The sequence below is a fragment of the Chrysemys picta genome, chromosome 4 (assembly GCF_011386835.1).
Source record: "Chrysemys picta bellii isolate R12L10 chromosome 4, ASM1138683v2, whole genome shotgun sequence".
Lineage (NCBI taxonomy): Eukaryota > Metazoa > Chordata > Testudines > Emydidae > Chrysemys > Chrysemys picta.
In genome coordinates, this window is record NC_088794.1 from 135353110 (window position 1) to 135368184 (window position 15075).

The window sequence follows — 15075 nt, forward strand, 5'->3', positions numbered from 1 at the left end:
TGTAAGGGTGTGCTTTTAGGCTGGCTGAATTAGTGATTGTAATCTTAATTTTTTGTTGCCGCTTTTGTTACCTCTTGTTTTCACAGTAAGGATCACATGGGTTTTTAGTCATTTTTCACTGAAGCTTTTAAAATACCTAATGCTAGCACCATTTTATTCTGCTATGTAAATAAGCTCAGGCTTAGTAGAAGTAGTTTGATTCTCAGTGTCTTGTTTTCCAGGTTATTGTGGGGGCCTGTGAGCACTCTGGGGCATGATAGAGAGTCTGGGTACAGTTCTCTTGCCTGATGGCTTCTTCTGCTCAGTCCCTCCAGTAACAATTTTGCTTAGTTCTTCCCCTCAATCCAAGAATGCACATTCCTTAAATTAGCAAAGGTGAACACATTGATGTGTTACCACATTTGATTAACAAACAAACCTAGTTCTCTCATATTTTAGCATAGTTGCTGTTGTGTCTGCCACTCTTATTTCTTTCTCCTCCTCGGTCTACTTCATCAGTGGTGAAACACCCGGTTATGCACAATTAGGATTATTCATGCTCAAAGATGTTTGTGCAATTCAACAGGAATGGTACAAAGGATTTTCTTTTCCTCAGTTTTGTTGGCTCTTATTTTTGTTTCTCACACCCTAACCTTTTTTTAATGTAAATTATTTTAATACCCATTGAGTCATAGCTGCAGCTGCTACACCCTGCAGATTTCAGGACACATTTAAAAAGGGAAGATATTAATTTTTTAGAATGTGTGGATAGATGTGAGTTGAAGGAAACTTGCAGTAGCACTACTATGTTCTTATTTTCATCCATTCTTGTTATCTCTGACTTAGTCTGCAGGATCCTGTAGGCACGGAGTGGTTACTTAGTTTTGTCCATTTTGTAATGTAGTATGTTTTCCATTTAGATCTTTCTTTATTGAGCATACCATAGCCTTTTAATTCACTAGTGTAGCTGTAAGGCTAGTGTTAGATTTAAAAAAAACAACAACAAACCACTTGATTGCTCCCTTTCTTGTCAAGCCAGAGCAGCTTTCACAAAATAATCAAGACTTGAGAATGCCAACCATCTGGAGCCTTGGGATGATGTGAGAGGATGTGAACAGTTTGCAATTGATTACAACATACTTCTGCCTAAAAAGATGATTTCTTGTGTCCCCTTCTCACAAGCCTCCTGAGAATGGGCATTTGCAAAATAAAAGGGAATATACATACAATAGCATTTGTATTTCAGTGTTCCCATGGTGATGTCTATCTTATATTTAGGTTGTCTGTTAGAAGAAATGAGAGTGTTTATGGCATTCATAATTCAAGTTTTTGAAGGCAGTACTACATATTAAAATAACATGACCTTCATGTCAGTTTTTCAGTGTAAGAGAAAATAAGTGCACAAAGTGCAGAGAGAAGAGAAAGGAGAACTTTGCCTTTTTTAATTTAAGAAAACTATACATCAATAAGACTTTGCCTTAGTGTAATTTGTTATCTTGGCTACATATCAGAAAATTGAGACTGATTCTTATTTTGATATAAAAAAAAAAAAACAACCAAAACCCTAGCCTAACAAAGTGTTTATATAGGGTGTCAAATTTGAACATTATACAACTTCTAAAAATATTCTTTTATAAGAAGGGCCACATAGCTTCCCATTTCCCATGTAGGCAACAAAGTTACCACTTGTGGAATTTCCATTTAATAGTCCCATCATGTGGAGGTGTGGTTTGTATGCCTCTCCCCACAATGGAACTGGCAGGCAGTTGACCCGTCCTAACCCTGCATACCCCTCTGAGATCTAATTAAGGTCCTCTCTACTCATGAAAATGAGACAAAAAGGACATTTTATTTAATCAGAATGACTCTAGAGGTGAGGCATTGCCTGAAATTCATGACCAAATAATCCCCTACTTGTCATAATTGAAGGGAGATGCTATGGATTTTGTTTGCTGTCATTCAATTTGCTAAGTAAATGTAGTGTTCATGAAAGGTATTGGATTGACATCCCAGAGGCCAAAGTTGGCTGTCTAGCCACAGAACAAAAACAGCATAGGCCATGACAAAGCAAATATCATCATCATGAATCCCTGCAACTGTGCCTCAATTCTTACTTGGAGGGACCTTCTTCTAGGGCCAAGAGGGAGATACTCTCTCACCTTTCATAAGAACGGCCGTACTGGGTCAGACCAAAGGTCCATCTAGCCCAGAATCCTGTCTACTGACAGTGGCCAATGCCAGGTGCCCTAGAGGGAGTGAACCTAACAGGTAATGATCAAGTGATCTCGCTCCTGCCATCCATCTCCACCCTCTGACAAACAGAGTCTAGGGACACCATTCCTTACCCATCATGGCTAATCGCCATTAATGGACTTAACCTCCATGAATTTATCCAGTTCTCTTTTAAATGCTGTTATAGTCCTAGCCTTCACAACCTCCTCAGGTAAGGAGTTCCACAAGTTGACTCTGCGCTGTGTGAAGAAGAACTTCCTTTTATTTGTTTTAAACCTGCTGCCTATTAATTTCATTTGGTGACCCCTAGTTCTTGTATTATGGGAATAAGTAAATAAATTTTCCTTATCTACTTTCTCCACATCGCTCATAGTTTTATATACCTCTATCCTATCCCCCCTTAGTCTCCTCTTTTCCAAGCTGAAAAGTCCTAGCCTCTTTAATCTCTCCTCATATGGGTCCCTCTCCAAACCTCTAATCATTTTAGTTGCCCTACCTGATTAGTGCTTGCTTGTTGGCAGTATTATTTAAAAATTTGTGCTTTTTGTGATGTAAACAGTTAATGTTGACCAGTAACTTGATTGTGACTAGCAAATAGTGACTGCTAAATCGTCCGAGAGCTATCTTAAAATAAAATCCTTTAATACACCATGGTATTGCCAGTATTTGGAATATGAAATGCTGCGGTAAGTATGACCTTCATAAGGAATAAATGTAACCTTTTAATGAAACTTATTAAAGTGAACTGGATCAGAACCAATTACCTAGAGATTAAAGCCTTCATTTATCTCTTGAAGAATCCAGTGTCCCTTTAGAAGAACATTTTTTTAGAGCTGGCATTTTACTCCTCTTGTCTGCAAAAAGCTTATTCGGTCCATTTGAAAGTGAAATATATAATATTCCTGTGTTTCTCACATTTACTCTATCATTTATTAGGATTAGGTATAGAACTCTAAACATTAGCTATAGAACAAAATAATCAGCTTCTTAGAAAGGAATGAATGGTAATTGTCTTTTTTGTCACTAGTTTATTTGATTTCCTATTATCTTTTTTTATTTCAGCTTTTCAGAGAAGTAAGAATAATGAAGATTTTAAATCATCCAAATATAGGTATTTCATGTTTTCCTAACATGTTGGTTCTGTGTAACTATCTTTTTAGAAGACTGCTTGTTTTTGGAGTGATTGCACATGTCCATTTTGCTTTTGGTGTGCGTGAGCTCCAGTGCACAGTTGTCAGAGAGTTTTTTCCCTTAGTGATATCTGGTGAGGCAGCATGAGCACCCATTGCTGCCTCTCATACCGCAGGCAGGCATAAAGAGCTGTACCTCCCCAGGGTACAGAACAAGCTGGCGGACCACCTCAGCAGGTGGTTTCACAGCCAGGAGTGGTCCATTCATCCGGACGTCACAATTTCAATCTTCCAGAGCTGGGGCTTTTCCCAGATAGACTTAGTCGCCATGTGACACAACAGGAAGTGCCAGCAGTTCTGCTCCTTCCAAAATTATAGCCCAAGCTCCAGCACGGACGCGTTTCTCCTCCATTGGGGAGGTTCTCTCCTATACGCCTTTCCGATCATACCGATCGTTCACAAGGTGGTACTCAAGATCTGGAGAGAACTAGCTCATGTCATATTGATAGCACCAGCCTGGCCCCGTCAGCACTGATACACATCTCTCCTAGACATGTCTGTAGAAGCCCTGATCACCCTGCCGCTCTTTCTGGACCTTCTGACACAAGATCACGGCCGTCTTCAACATCGGAACCTCGAGTCACTTCACCTCACAGCGTGGAAGCTCCATGGTTGAACCTGATGGAGCTTTCCTGTTCAGTCCAGGTTAGACAGGTCCTCCTTGGCAGCAGAAAACCCTCTGAGAGCCACATACTTGCTTTCCTCCCGAAGGTTGTGTCAGTTTCACATCAACCAGGACATATTTCTCCTTGTATTCTACCCTAAGCCTCATTCCAATGGCAGGGAGCAAAGGCTCCACTCTCTGGATGTCCGCAGGGCACTAGCGTTTTACGTCGAGAGAACAAAACCGTTCAGAAAATCAGTCCAGTGATGGACAGAATGAAAGGTCAGGCTGTGTCATCACAACACATCTCGTCATGGATAGCGTCCTGTATTCGTGAGTGCTACAACCTGGCAGGTGTTCCTGCATCTCCAATCATTGCGCACTTCACCAGGGCACAGGCTTCATCAACAGTGTTCCTGGCTCAGGTTCCCACTCAGGAAATCTGCAGGGCAGTGATGTGGTCCTCCATCCATACTTTCGCCACACACTATGCGATTACCCAGCAGGCCAGAGATGATAGAGCAGTGCTCCAATCAGTGGAAGACTCCGACCCCACCACCTAAACTTGGGCTTGTGAGTCACCTGATTGGAATCGACATGAATAAGCACTCGAAGAAAAAACAGTTACTCACCTTCTCGAAACTGTTGTTCTTCGAGGTGTGGTGTTCATGTTCATTCCAATATCCATCCTCCTTCCCTTCTGTCAGAGTAGCTGGCAAGAAGGAACTGAGGGGGTGGCGGGTCAGCAGGGATCAATATTGAGCTCCATGAAGGTGCAACTCCAGGGGGCGCCCGGACCGACCAGATGGATGCTGCTATGGGAAAAATCTTCCGTGCATGTGTGCACGCACACACACTTGATTGGAATGGACATGAAGAATACATCTTGAAGAACAATAGTTACAAGAAGGTGAGTAACCATTTTTTTTTCTTACTAATCTTTTTCCTAAAGCCTCATGATAACAAACATAAGGAGAGATTGCACCCTCTGGACACTAGAAGAGCTTTAGTGTTTTATTCAGATCAGACTAAACCTTTCAGATCTTTGTCTCAGTTGTTTGTTGCGCTTGTGGACAGAATGAAGGGCAGTCCTGTTTCCACACAAAGGAATTCATAATGGATACCCATTTGTGTTTGTAACATGAAGCCGCCAGAGAGATTGTTGAGTCATTTGATTAGGTCCCAAGCAACCTCAGCAGTATTTTTTGCCAACATGCCCATATTGGACATTGGGAAAGAGGCAACGTGGATATCATGTCACATGTTTGCCTCTCACTACACTATCGGCAATCTAAGGACAATGCTAAATTTGGATGAATGGTCCTTTGGTTCCTGTTCAAATGGTTTCCGAACCCACCTCCAATTGGGGCTGCTTGTGAGTTACGTGCAGTGGAATGGACATGTGCAATCACTCGAAGAAAAAGGATACTAACCTTTCCGTAACTGTTGTTCTTCAAGATGTGTTGCACGTGTCCATTTCCATGACCCATCCTCCTTCCCCTCTCTATAGTAAGGAACTGAGGGACGGGGGGCAGCTTGGCCTTTTATGCTTGCATGCAAGGCACTTGAGGGCACTCATGCCACCTTGATGGGAACTGTTAAGGGAAAAACTCCCTAGCTGTGCACTGGAGCACGCACATGGCTACAGTGGAATGGACGTGCAACATATCTCAAAGAACAACAGTTATGGAAAGGTTAGTAACTGTTTGTTTTTAAAAAGTTAAAGTGGTGGTGTATGAGTCTAATGAAGGTTCTGCATCATGGAGCCCACTTAAAGTGGTGATAGGGAGATAAGTGTTTTAATGTAAGGGCATTTCATTGGCTGCATAGACTTGCCTTGCCACACTGATGCACTACTATATCTGAGAAGTGGTTTTTAAAGAGGAGGAAAAAGAATACTTATTGCCTGGGACCCCGTGTATAATGTGATTATGCAGTCACACAAATTACTGAAAATTGTTCTTTGTGACTTTACTGCATAATTGTGCTCCAGAATCCAAGCTTTCACTTAAATAAAATTACAAAAAATCTACACCCATGGGAGAGGAGAGAGCACTCAGAATGTAAAATTAATTTAAAGCGATACAGTGTTGTCTTTTGGATTCTGTAGACAATAGTTGAGGCAACAACCTACCCTGTATGTAGTACACCTCTACCCTGATATAACACGACCCGATATAACACAAATTTGAATATAACGCGGTAAAGCAGTGCTCCGGGGGGGTGGGGTTGCACACTCTGGCGGATCAAAGCAAGTTGGATATAATGCGGTTTCACCTATAAGGCAGTAAGATTTTTTTGGCTCCCGAGGACAGCGTTATATCGAGGTAGAGGTGTATACAGGGCTGGTGGAAGGATGTTTCGCGCCCTAGGCGAAACTTCCACCTTGCGCGGGCCCCCCCCATCCCCAAGTCCCCACCCTGAGGCACCCCCCTCCGCCCTGAGGCACCCCCCCCCGCCCCAGCTCACCCCTGCACCGCCTCCTCCCCGAGCACGCCGTCACTGCTTCACTTCTCCCGCCTCCCAGGCTTGTGGCGTCTAAGCTGATTGGCGCCGCAAGCCTGGGAGGCGGGAGAAGTGAAGCAGCGACGGCGTGCTCGGGGAGGAGGCGGGGCAGGGGTGAGCTGGGGCAGGGAGTTCCCCTGCATGCCGCCCCTCCCACCCCTTGCTGCAGGCGGCCCTCCCCACGCTCCACTGCCCTAGCTCCCTCCGCCTAAATGCCGGCGGCGACCAGGGCAGCCGAAGATCCGGCCGCTGCGGTCGCTGCCAAAGAAAATGGTGCCCCCCAAAATCCTAGCACCTTAGGCGACTGCCTAGGTCGCCTAAATGGTTGCACCGGCCCTGGGTTTATATACAAATTACTGTTACCAGTGCTTTGTTTTTTGGGAGCTATGCTTAAATTAATTGATTTTTTTCACTTGACCCTAAACTGAGTATGTTTCAAGCCAGAATTGTACATTCATAATAGTTTGACCCAGACTACAACTACTGATAAAGCATTTCAGTTATTCCATTTAGAAGCATGAAATGGAAATAATTGCTTTTAAGAAAAGTTGTTTTGATATTGTCAAGCAGCAGTAATCTACTTTGAGAGAATCTTCCGCAAAGACTATCCAAAAACTAGACTCCTATAATTGGTTGTAATCTTTTAGTAAATAACTGCTCTTTTTTCCTCTAGTGAAGTTATTTGAAGTAATTGAAACTGAAAAAACTCTCTACTTAATCATGGAGTATGCAAGTGGGGGTAAGTATTTTCCTTTTATGTGATATAAATGTAAAGAAATTGCCAAATGATACTGAAGCTTTCTTTTGTAATACTCCTTAAAACAAGAAACATTGATTTCATGATAGTGCAACATTTCAGGTGAAATGTTAATATTTTGGGAGGCATTTTCTTAAAGCTGTACAATTTTTTAAGTAAGCCAAGCTTTATCCAGAGGGAATTTTTTTTTTCATTATTTTCATTGATCAGTCCATCATGGTGGTAATAGCAAAATAAGGATATTCACAATAGGCAGGAATTGGCACAATAGTTGGTTTCACTGATGTAGTATTTGGTAAAGTTAAGTATATATTCAAATGTAGTATTGTATGAAGTAATAGCATATAACATTCAGGTGGAAAAGTGTAGCAAATCTATTTGCCCTTGCATTTTAAATCACCAGTACTTCAATGTTGCACTTCTTGTTTTTGAATGTTGGTGACATATGGACTATTCTGATTAAAGTGGCTCTCTTTAATTAAAGTAAGATACACAGTTTCCAAAATCTTCTGGACTCTTCATTTTGACTGTCACATGGGCCGATTCACCTGGAATGGTCCCTTGAAAAATTTAACTACTTGTGCTAAACAATCTGTTCCACCTTGTACTTAGCACTGAGTACATTTCCCTAACCTGAAGAGCTCTCTGTAAGCTCAAAAACTTGTCTCTCACCAACAGAAGTTAGTCCAGTAAGATATTATCTTCCCCCACCTTGTCTCTGTAACCCCTCTCTTTAAGTTCCTCCACTGACTCCCCCTTTTGAATAATTAATTCCCAATTCTTGAGCTAATGTGAAGATTTTCTCAGTGTTTTCCGCTATTCGTAACTATAGCTAGAATCAAGGCATTTACCCTTCTGGATAGCTAAAAATGGTTACATTTCAAAATCAGCGGGTGGGAATCACACAAATATTTGAGGCATATCTTCAATTTTGCTGGGGAGATATAGAGGTTTGGCCTTCAAAACAGAAGAGCAGAGTTTCACCATTGGGTCCCACTGCATATGTGCAGCATATCTGGGGTATCATGATGTGGTTGCTTATATAAACTGTGTTCTAGCCGTTGTATTTGAGCTCCTAAGAGCCGTAGATGCATAGACTAGTTTTGTCTAAATGGGGCTAATGGTAGGGAAGGGCATACTGGGTCAGATCAATGGTCCATCTAACCCAGTATCCTGTCTTCTGACAGTAGACAGTGCCAGATGCTTCATAGGGTGTGAACCGAACAGGGCAATTTATCAAGTGACCTATTCCTTGTTCTCAAGTCCCAGCTTCTAGCAGTCTGAAGTTTAGGGATTCCCAGAGCATGGAGTTGCATCCCTGATCATCTTGGTTAATAGCCATTGATGGACCTATTCTCCATGAACTTATCTAATTCTTTTTTGAACCCAGTTATATTTTTGGGTTTTGCAACATCCCTGGCCCTGAGTTCCACAGGTTGACTACGTGTTGTGTGAAGTACTTCCTTATGTTTGTTTTAAACCTGCTGCTTATTAATTTAATTGGATGACCCCTGATTCATGTGTTATGTGAAGGGGGTAAATAACCCATTCCTTATTTACTTTCTCCACCCCATTCATGATTTTATGGACCTCTAGCATATCTCCCCTCAGTCTAAGCTGAACAGTTCATCTTTTTAATCTTTCCTCATATGGAAGCTGTTCCATACCACTGATCATTTTTGTTGCCCTATTTTGTACTTTTTCCAATACCAAAATATATATTTTTTTGAGATGGGACAAACTGTATGCAGTATCTCTCCCTTTCGTAATGGTTCCTAACATTGTTAGCTTTTTTGACCTCTGCACATTGAGCATGCTAGTGTATGTGCACCTCTCCCTTCTACTTGATAGTTTTTGACTTAAAAGTGAGGTCATACTGCCATCTAGTGACTGGCTTACAGAGGATAGAAGGCCTAAAACTACTACAGATAACTGAGGGCATGTCTACACTACAAATTTAAGTCGATCTATGTTAGGTCAACTTATACCCACAGTAGTAATTACTGCTGTGGTTTGTGTCCGGACTAACCTCCTTCTGTCAGTGGTGCGCATCCTCAACAGGAGTATTTCCACTGACTTAGAGGGGCAGTGTGGAGGGCTGAGAGGCTGGGCTCTCAGCTCCGTACACAGCTTTCTCCTCTGTCTCTCTCTCTTCTCTCCCCCCATCCCCTCGGCTCTTGGCTACATTCTTCCTGCCAGGAGCCCAGCTGCACCCTCAGGCTCTTGGCTACCCGGCTACTGGGCTCCCAGTGGGGAGCCGGGAGCCCGGGCAGAAGTCCTACTGAGAGGAGAGAGCCGGGAACCTGGGGACAATTGTGCTCTAGCTGGAGCCCTCTATCTGCCCTGGCATGACAGCCCAAGCTGTAAGTCAGGCTTTCTTGTCAATTTCACGGTTCCAACAGGGAGCTGTGAAATTGACAAGAATGACAGCTAACAGCTGATGTAAGTAACCTGCAGTGTCTACACGGACACTGTGTTGCCCTAACTACACTGATGTAAGTCCTATGCCTCTTGTGGAGGTGGAATTATTATGTTGGGTACTTGCATCCCCAGGAACAAGGCTGTAGCATAGACACACTGACATAATTAGGTCAACATAAGCTGCCTTGCATCAACCTAATTCTGTAGTGTAGACCAGGCCTGAGACGCTCCTTTTAGCTGAAATGAGAGACCTGTGTGTTTGGCACAGAAGCCATTAGTACTATTATATGCTTATGCAATATGCTACGTGAAAATGTAATAGCAGATGACTATGTGCCAATATGGATTCAGTTCTGAAAATTCCCCTTTATCTACATTTTAGTCATCGGTCTTAACTTAAATCCAATATTCAGTAACTCCCTCAGTTATTTGAACTACTGTTTTTCTCTGCTTTTGATATTCCCGAAACATTTCGAAAAACAGGGTTGAATTTTATCTTTGTCTGGCCCCCTGCATTTTTATGAATTTTTATTTACTAATACTTTAAAAAGAAATAGCTGTAAGATATATTTCAGGGAATTGTTATCACTGACTGTGGTATTTTAACTGCTACTCTGGAAAGCAAAATATAATTTGTTCAGAAAATGAAAACTTATAAAATCATTCATGCACACTCCTTTTGTCATATCTTGGGTTCTTTATTGTAGTCTGTGCATGCTATACTTAAATCAGTTTGATTTGATTCCATCTTGTGACTTTTTCAAAATGAAAAGTACTTTTAATGATCTATTTTTCCTTTTTTGAAGTCATAATGTGAAAAATGTTCTTACTTATCTGAGAGTATTTAAATGTGTATTTAAATATTAAAATAGTGATTTGATCTTTGAACTTCTAAAATCTTAGATTATTTAAACTAAATGATTTATTTGTACGTAAAGACCTATTTATGTATGTGGAAGCATTACCTCTTCCATATCTAATGCCTACAGTTTTTCAGTAGAAAAACATTTGTCACACTGTGACAAACAAGTGGATATTTCACTGGATAGATAGCAACATTTAAAAACTAGTCTAGTAGGCTAGTTATAAAATGCCAGACATTAATTGACTGTTTCTTTAAAAATGTAGCCCTATTCAATTTTTCTTCACTACTGTGTCCTTCAAATGTCCCTTGTCATGTTGCATTGTTTCCTTTTCATTTTGGAAGTCTTCCAGGGACCTGTTATGCCAGGATGCTTTTCTTCAATGTCTTATGTATTATATTTAAATTGTGGCTTGCTTCATCACATCAGTCTGTGTTCACTTGGGTGGTTTTTATAATGAAGGCCCCATTTTATTTTAACCCCAGGTTGAAACAGGGATTTCCATCATTGTAATATAATTTTTGTACACTTAGATTCTAGATTATAACACTCTGAGGCTACAACCATATTTACAAGATCCTTTAAACATTTTTGTACTGTAGATGAGGCTTATGACAGTCTATCTCTGTGATACAGCAGGTATTTTTCTAATGGAAAGGAATTCAGGACTTTTTTTGCAAAGAAAGGGATGCTGCTCATTTTCTAACATAAATGATTGAAAACAAATATTTTGCCTACATTTAGTCATCCAGACAATTCTTCTTAAAGTCTTTCTTGTCTCAGTGAAATTATGACGTAGTAAATCACTCTTCTGGGCTCTTGCCATGAGCCTTTTGCAAAAATGAAAAATTAGCGCCTTTTATGATTGATTTTTCACATGAATAAACAAACATTCTAACTGAAAACTGAAATCTCAAATTTTGCTTAAATTTCTGACATTTATTTAGCTCATACAATATATGTTACTCTTACAATTACAAAACTAACCCTAGATTTTGAAATTAACTAGCTAGTATTTTAAGATATTCAACAGTTCTCCTTCAATCTTTGATATGTTTCAATTGTAGGTGAGGTATTCGACTATCTGGTTGCACATGGAAGAATGAAGGAAAAGGAAGCAAGAGCTAAATTTAGACAGGTATGTATGATAGACTAACAGCTCTTAAGTCCTCAACTTTAGCATTAAAACACATGAAAAAATAGTTGACAGTGAGCTTTCCCATGGTGCTTTCAAGCACGCTCTGTTGCTGACTTTTTGTTGCATTAAATAACAGGGAAAAACTAGTAGATCCCTGTAAAAAGTGAATCTAGAGTGCTAAAATATGCAACAATTAAGGACAGGGATGTCAGCAGTACAACATGTGATGTTTAATCCAGTTCATGTAACAGTGTGTCGACATAAATGACGACATAAACAATAATGAATATGGATAATAAACTGAAAACTTATTTGCAAATGTGCTGTCATTCCCCGGCCTTATTTTCCTTACCAGCTTTTATTGATGATCTATTCCATGGCGCACAATCTGTGGACAATGATCTAAGAAGAAAGATCAGGAGTTAACTTCATTTTAAAAATCTGATAGCCCAGAGGCAACAAGCACAACAGTTGAAGGAGATCATATAATTTTACACACAGCCTAATGTTTCAATTATGTTAAGGAAATTTTGCATGAAATAAATCTCGTAACATAAATGGACGCCTTTATGATTGTCTGTTCTGTCTTGAATAGAATAGTGTGTGCACCATTAGTTATTTGGGAAACAGTGGAAATGTAGGAATCACTCACTTATTCCCTGTATCTAATATTTTAATGTGTGTAATACATTTCTGTGGAAATGTACTGTGCAGAGAAGTTTTACTGATATGAACAATAACCTCACTAAAGTAAATGTGACAGTCGCAATAAACACTAATAAGAAAAAAGGACAGTATTATTTAGGACAGCTTAACCCATTATAAGGAGGCAAAAATAAAATCAATAAATGAAAGCATTATTTCTCTTATCATTTGAATCTTCCCTAAGTCTTGCAGTATCCTCCTTAATCTTTTGCAAGATCCAGCTGGCAGACTTCACATCCCAGAAGATATTCTTTGAGTAGTGTGCAGATTGACAGGCAGTAAGAACCATTTCTGCCCCTCATTCACAAAATCCTGGGGGTGTGTTGTTTTTGTTTAACAGACTGTATTCAAGGTTCCTATGCTTAGATTCAGGAAGACAGAAAAATCTCCCCTTCAAATTCAGAGAGTGTGTGTTTGTGTGTGTGTTTTTGCCCTCTATCCCTCACAGTCCCAATGATATTAGCTTCTGGAGTTGTCATTCCCGTCTCAGATGTTGGGCTGTACCATTTTTCTAAATCCGAAAGGTTATCCTTCAGATTCAAACCCAGTAATTTAAATCAAGTTTTTCTAAGATTCAAAAGGATCAGGGAATTTTCTCCCCGCTGGCATGCCTAATACTAATTTTCAGCGGTCAAATCTGGTTCCACTAGTATGTTCACTCTTCCCCATGGCTATCATTATTGTTCTTAATCAGGAGATTTTTTTTAATGTTCTGTCAAAGTACTTACATGTTTTGTTACTTCATTTACAATGTTGTGTACAGTTTATCCTTCAATCCTGGTTATTTTATTCAAGTCCACTGACTTCTCTGAAAGGGAGTTTTGAACCAGAAGGTGTGAAGGCTATCTTACAAGTATAAGCTTCGGGGTTTCTTCACACTGCTACTATATGTCAATGAACGAACACAGTTAGTAAAGATAATGCCGACACAGCCTGCTTGACCCCATTGAAGTCCACATAAATGCATTTTATAAGTCTTATTTTTATTTTTCTGCATTTCTATAATAGCTTCAGATCGATTTTTCTCATAGCATAATAGGGTTTCACTTTAAGTCCATCCACTAACTAGTTTAACAATGAGACAATAGTTACCTCTAAGAAAAGTTGGAGGAGCAATAGTAGTTTGCATCTGCCATAATGTTGAGCCTGGCAGAGACTGTATGTTGTCATCTCTTGTTCGCTTTTAATTTCTCCTCTCTTCACTTCTGTAGTGGCCATTTCTGTATCGAGTTATGTTGGAAGTAAATCATTGCACACCTGCCCAACTTAAAAAAATTGTCCAGGAAGGGCAGTTTCAGCATGGATCTAAAATCCTTCACAAGAAAGTATATTGTTTCTGTGGTATGCATATTCTGTGGCCCCAGGAGCATAAAGATTTCTGGAGTTTGATCTCAATTTTGGATTTTATGTGTTGTAAACTTCCTTGCTGTCATCCAAGTTTTTCCTCTACTTTGAAATAATGTGGCCATGGCTGATTATGCTGCAGTAAATAGCTTATGTATTATGCATAGCAGGCATGTTTAACAAGTGAAATATGAAAGGGTGCAAATGCCAAAAATATAACCATGCTCTGCTGCTCTCCATTTTAAGCTGCATTTGTGCCTCAGAGCAAATATTTGCACTTTGAGGAAGTTTTGGATTCTTCATATCATTTACTTCCCCTTGCCCTATCCTCAGGCCTCTGGGTTGATGGTCTGCTCTGGAGAATTTTTCTGCTGAGTAAGGATGATCAATGTGTGAGATGATGTATGAATAAAAAATAATGTAAAAACGAGGAACCCAAGTTTGTGCCTTTTGGGAAATGAGCAAATTAGGTAACTGATGCCCCCGTACTCCTCCTCCCCTGAATTAGTTTGTTAGTAAGTAGCTTTCATTAATCTTTCTGCCTCTTCTCTGAGAAACTCTAGAAGCAGGGCCGTTTGTTAATATTCTTCTTTGAGTGCTTGTTCATGTCCATTCCAATTAGTTTTGTGCGCATCATGTACAAAGTCATCGGAAAGTTTTCCCTTAGCAGCTCCCGTCGGTCAGCTGTGGAGCCCCCTGGAGTGGCGCTGGATATAGGACCCTGCCGACCCCGCGTCTCCTCAGTTCCTTCTTACCACCAGTGACGATCGTTGGAACTGCGATCTCTTGCCTAGCAAGTGCTTCCCTTAGCGTTCTTTCCATAGCGTAGTTAGTTTAGTTTAGTTGTAGTTATTGTTAGTAGATAATGTATACAGTGTATATATAGTAAGGTTTGGGAGCAGGGTTTCCCAATCCCAACCGCCCCACCCTTGGGCTCCGGGGTGTGCCACGAGCCCAAAGCTTTAAACCCTGCGGAACCTGCAATAAGCCTATGCCAGCAAGCGACCCCCACGACTCGTGTCTGGGGAGGCACACAAGACGGAAAGGTGCAAGATTTGCAGGACTTTCTGCCCAAGGACAAAAAAAGAGTGAGATTTCCGACTTGGGCAGTTGCTCATGGAATCCACTCTTTGTCCGCAGTCTGCTGCGGACCACCGGGACCCAGCACCGAGCGTATCTGTACGGAGTGCCACGGCATCAGTACATGACATGGTGCCGAGGAAGGACTCTAGTCTAAAATACCCTCGTCACTGGCACTCTCCAGCACCGCACACTGAGGAGACAACCCGGCACCACTTGCATTCACCGGTGCTGTACAACTGGCATAGAAAAGCGAC

General features: G+C 40.8%; 1 protein-coding gene across 7 annotated transcripts in view; it reads left to right on the top strand.

Moving 5' to 3' along the window:
- Window positions 1–15075, top strand: part of MARK3 (microtubule affinity regulating kinase 3) — a 106184-nt gene that overhangs the window by 39906 nt on the left and 51203 nt on the right. For all 7 annotated transcript variants that reach the window (XM_005285843.5, XM_042858242.2, XM_005285844.5 and 4 more), the window contains 3 exons: window positions 3274–3322; window positions 7184–7249; window positions 11619–11689. In XM_005285843.5, the coding sequence (XP_005285900.1) occupies window positions 3274–3322; window positions 7184–7249; window positions 11619–11689 (186 nt within the window). The remainder of the gene's footprint in view (window positions 1–3273; window positions 3323–7183; window positions 7250–11618; window positions 11690–15075) is intronic.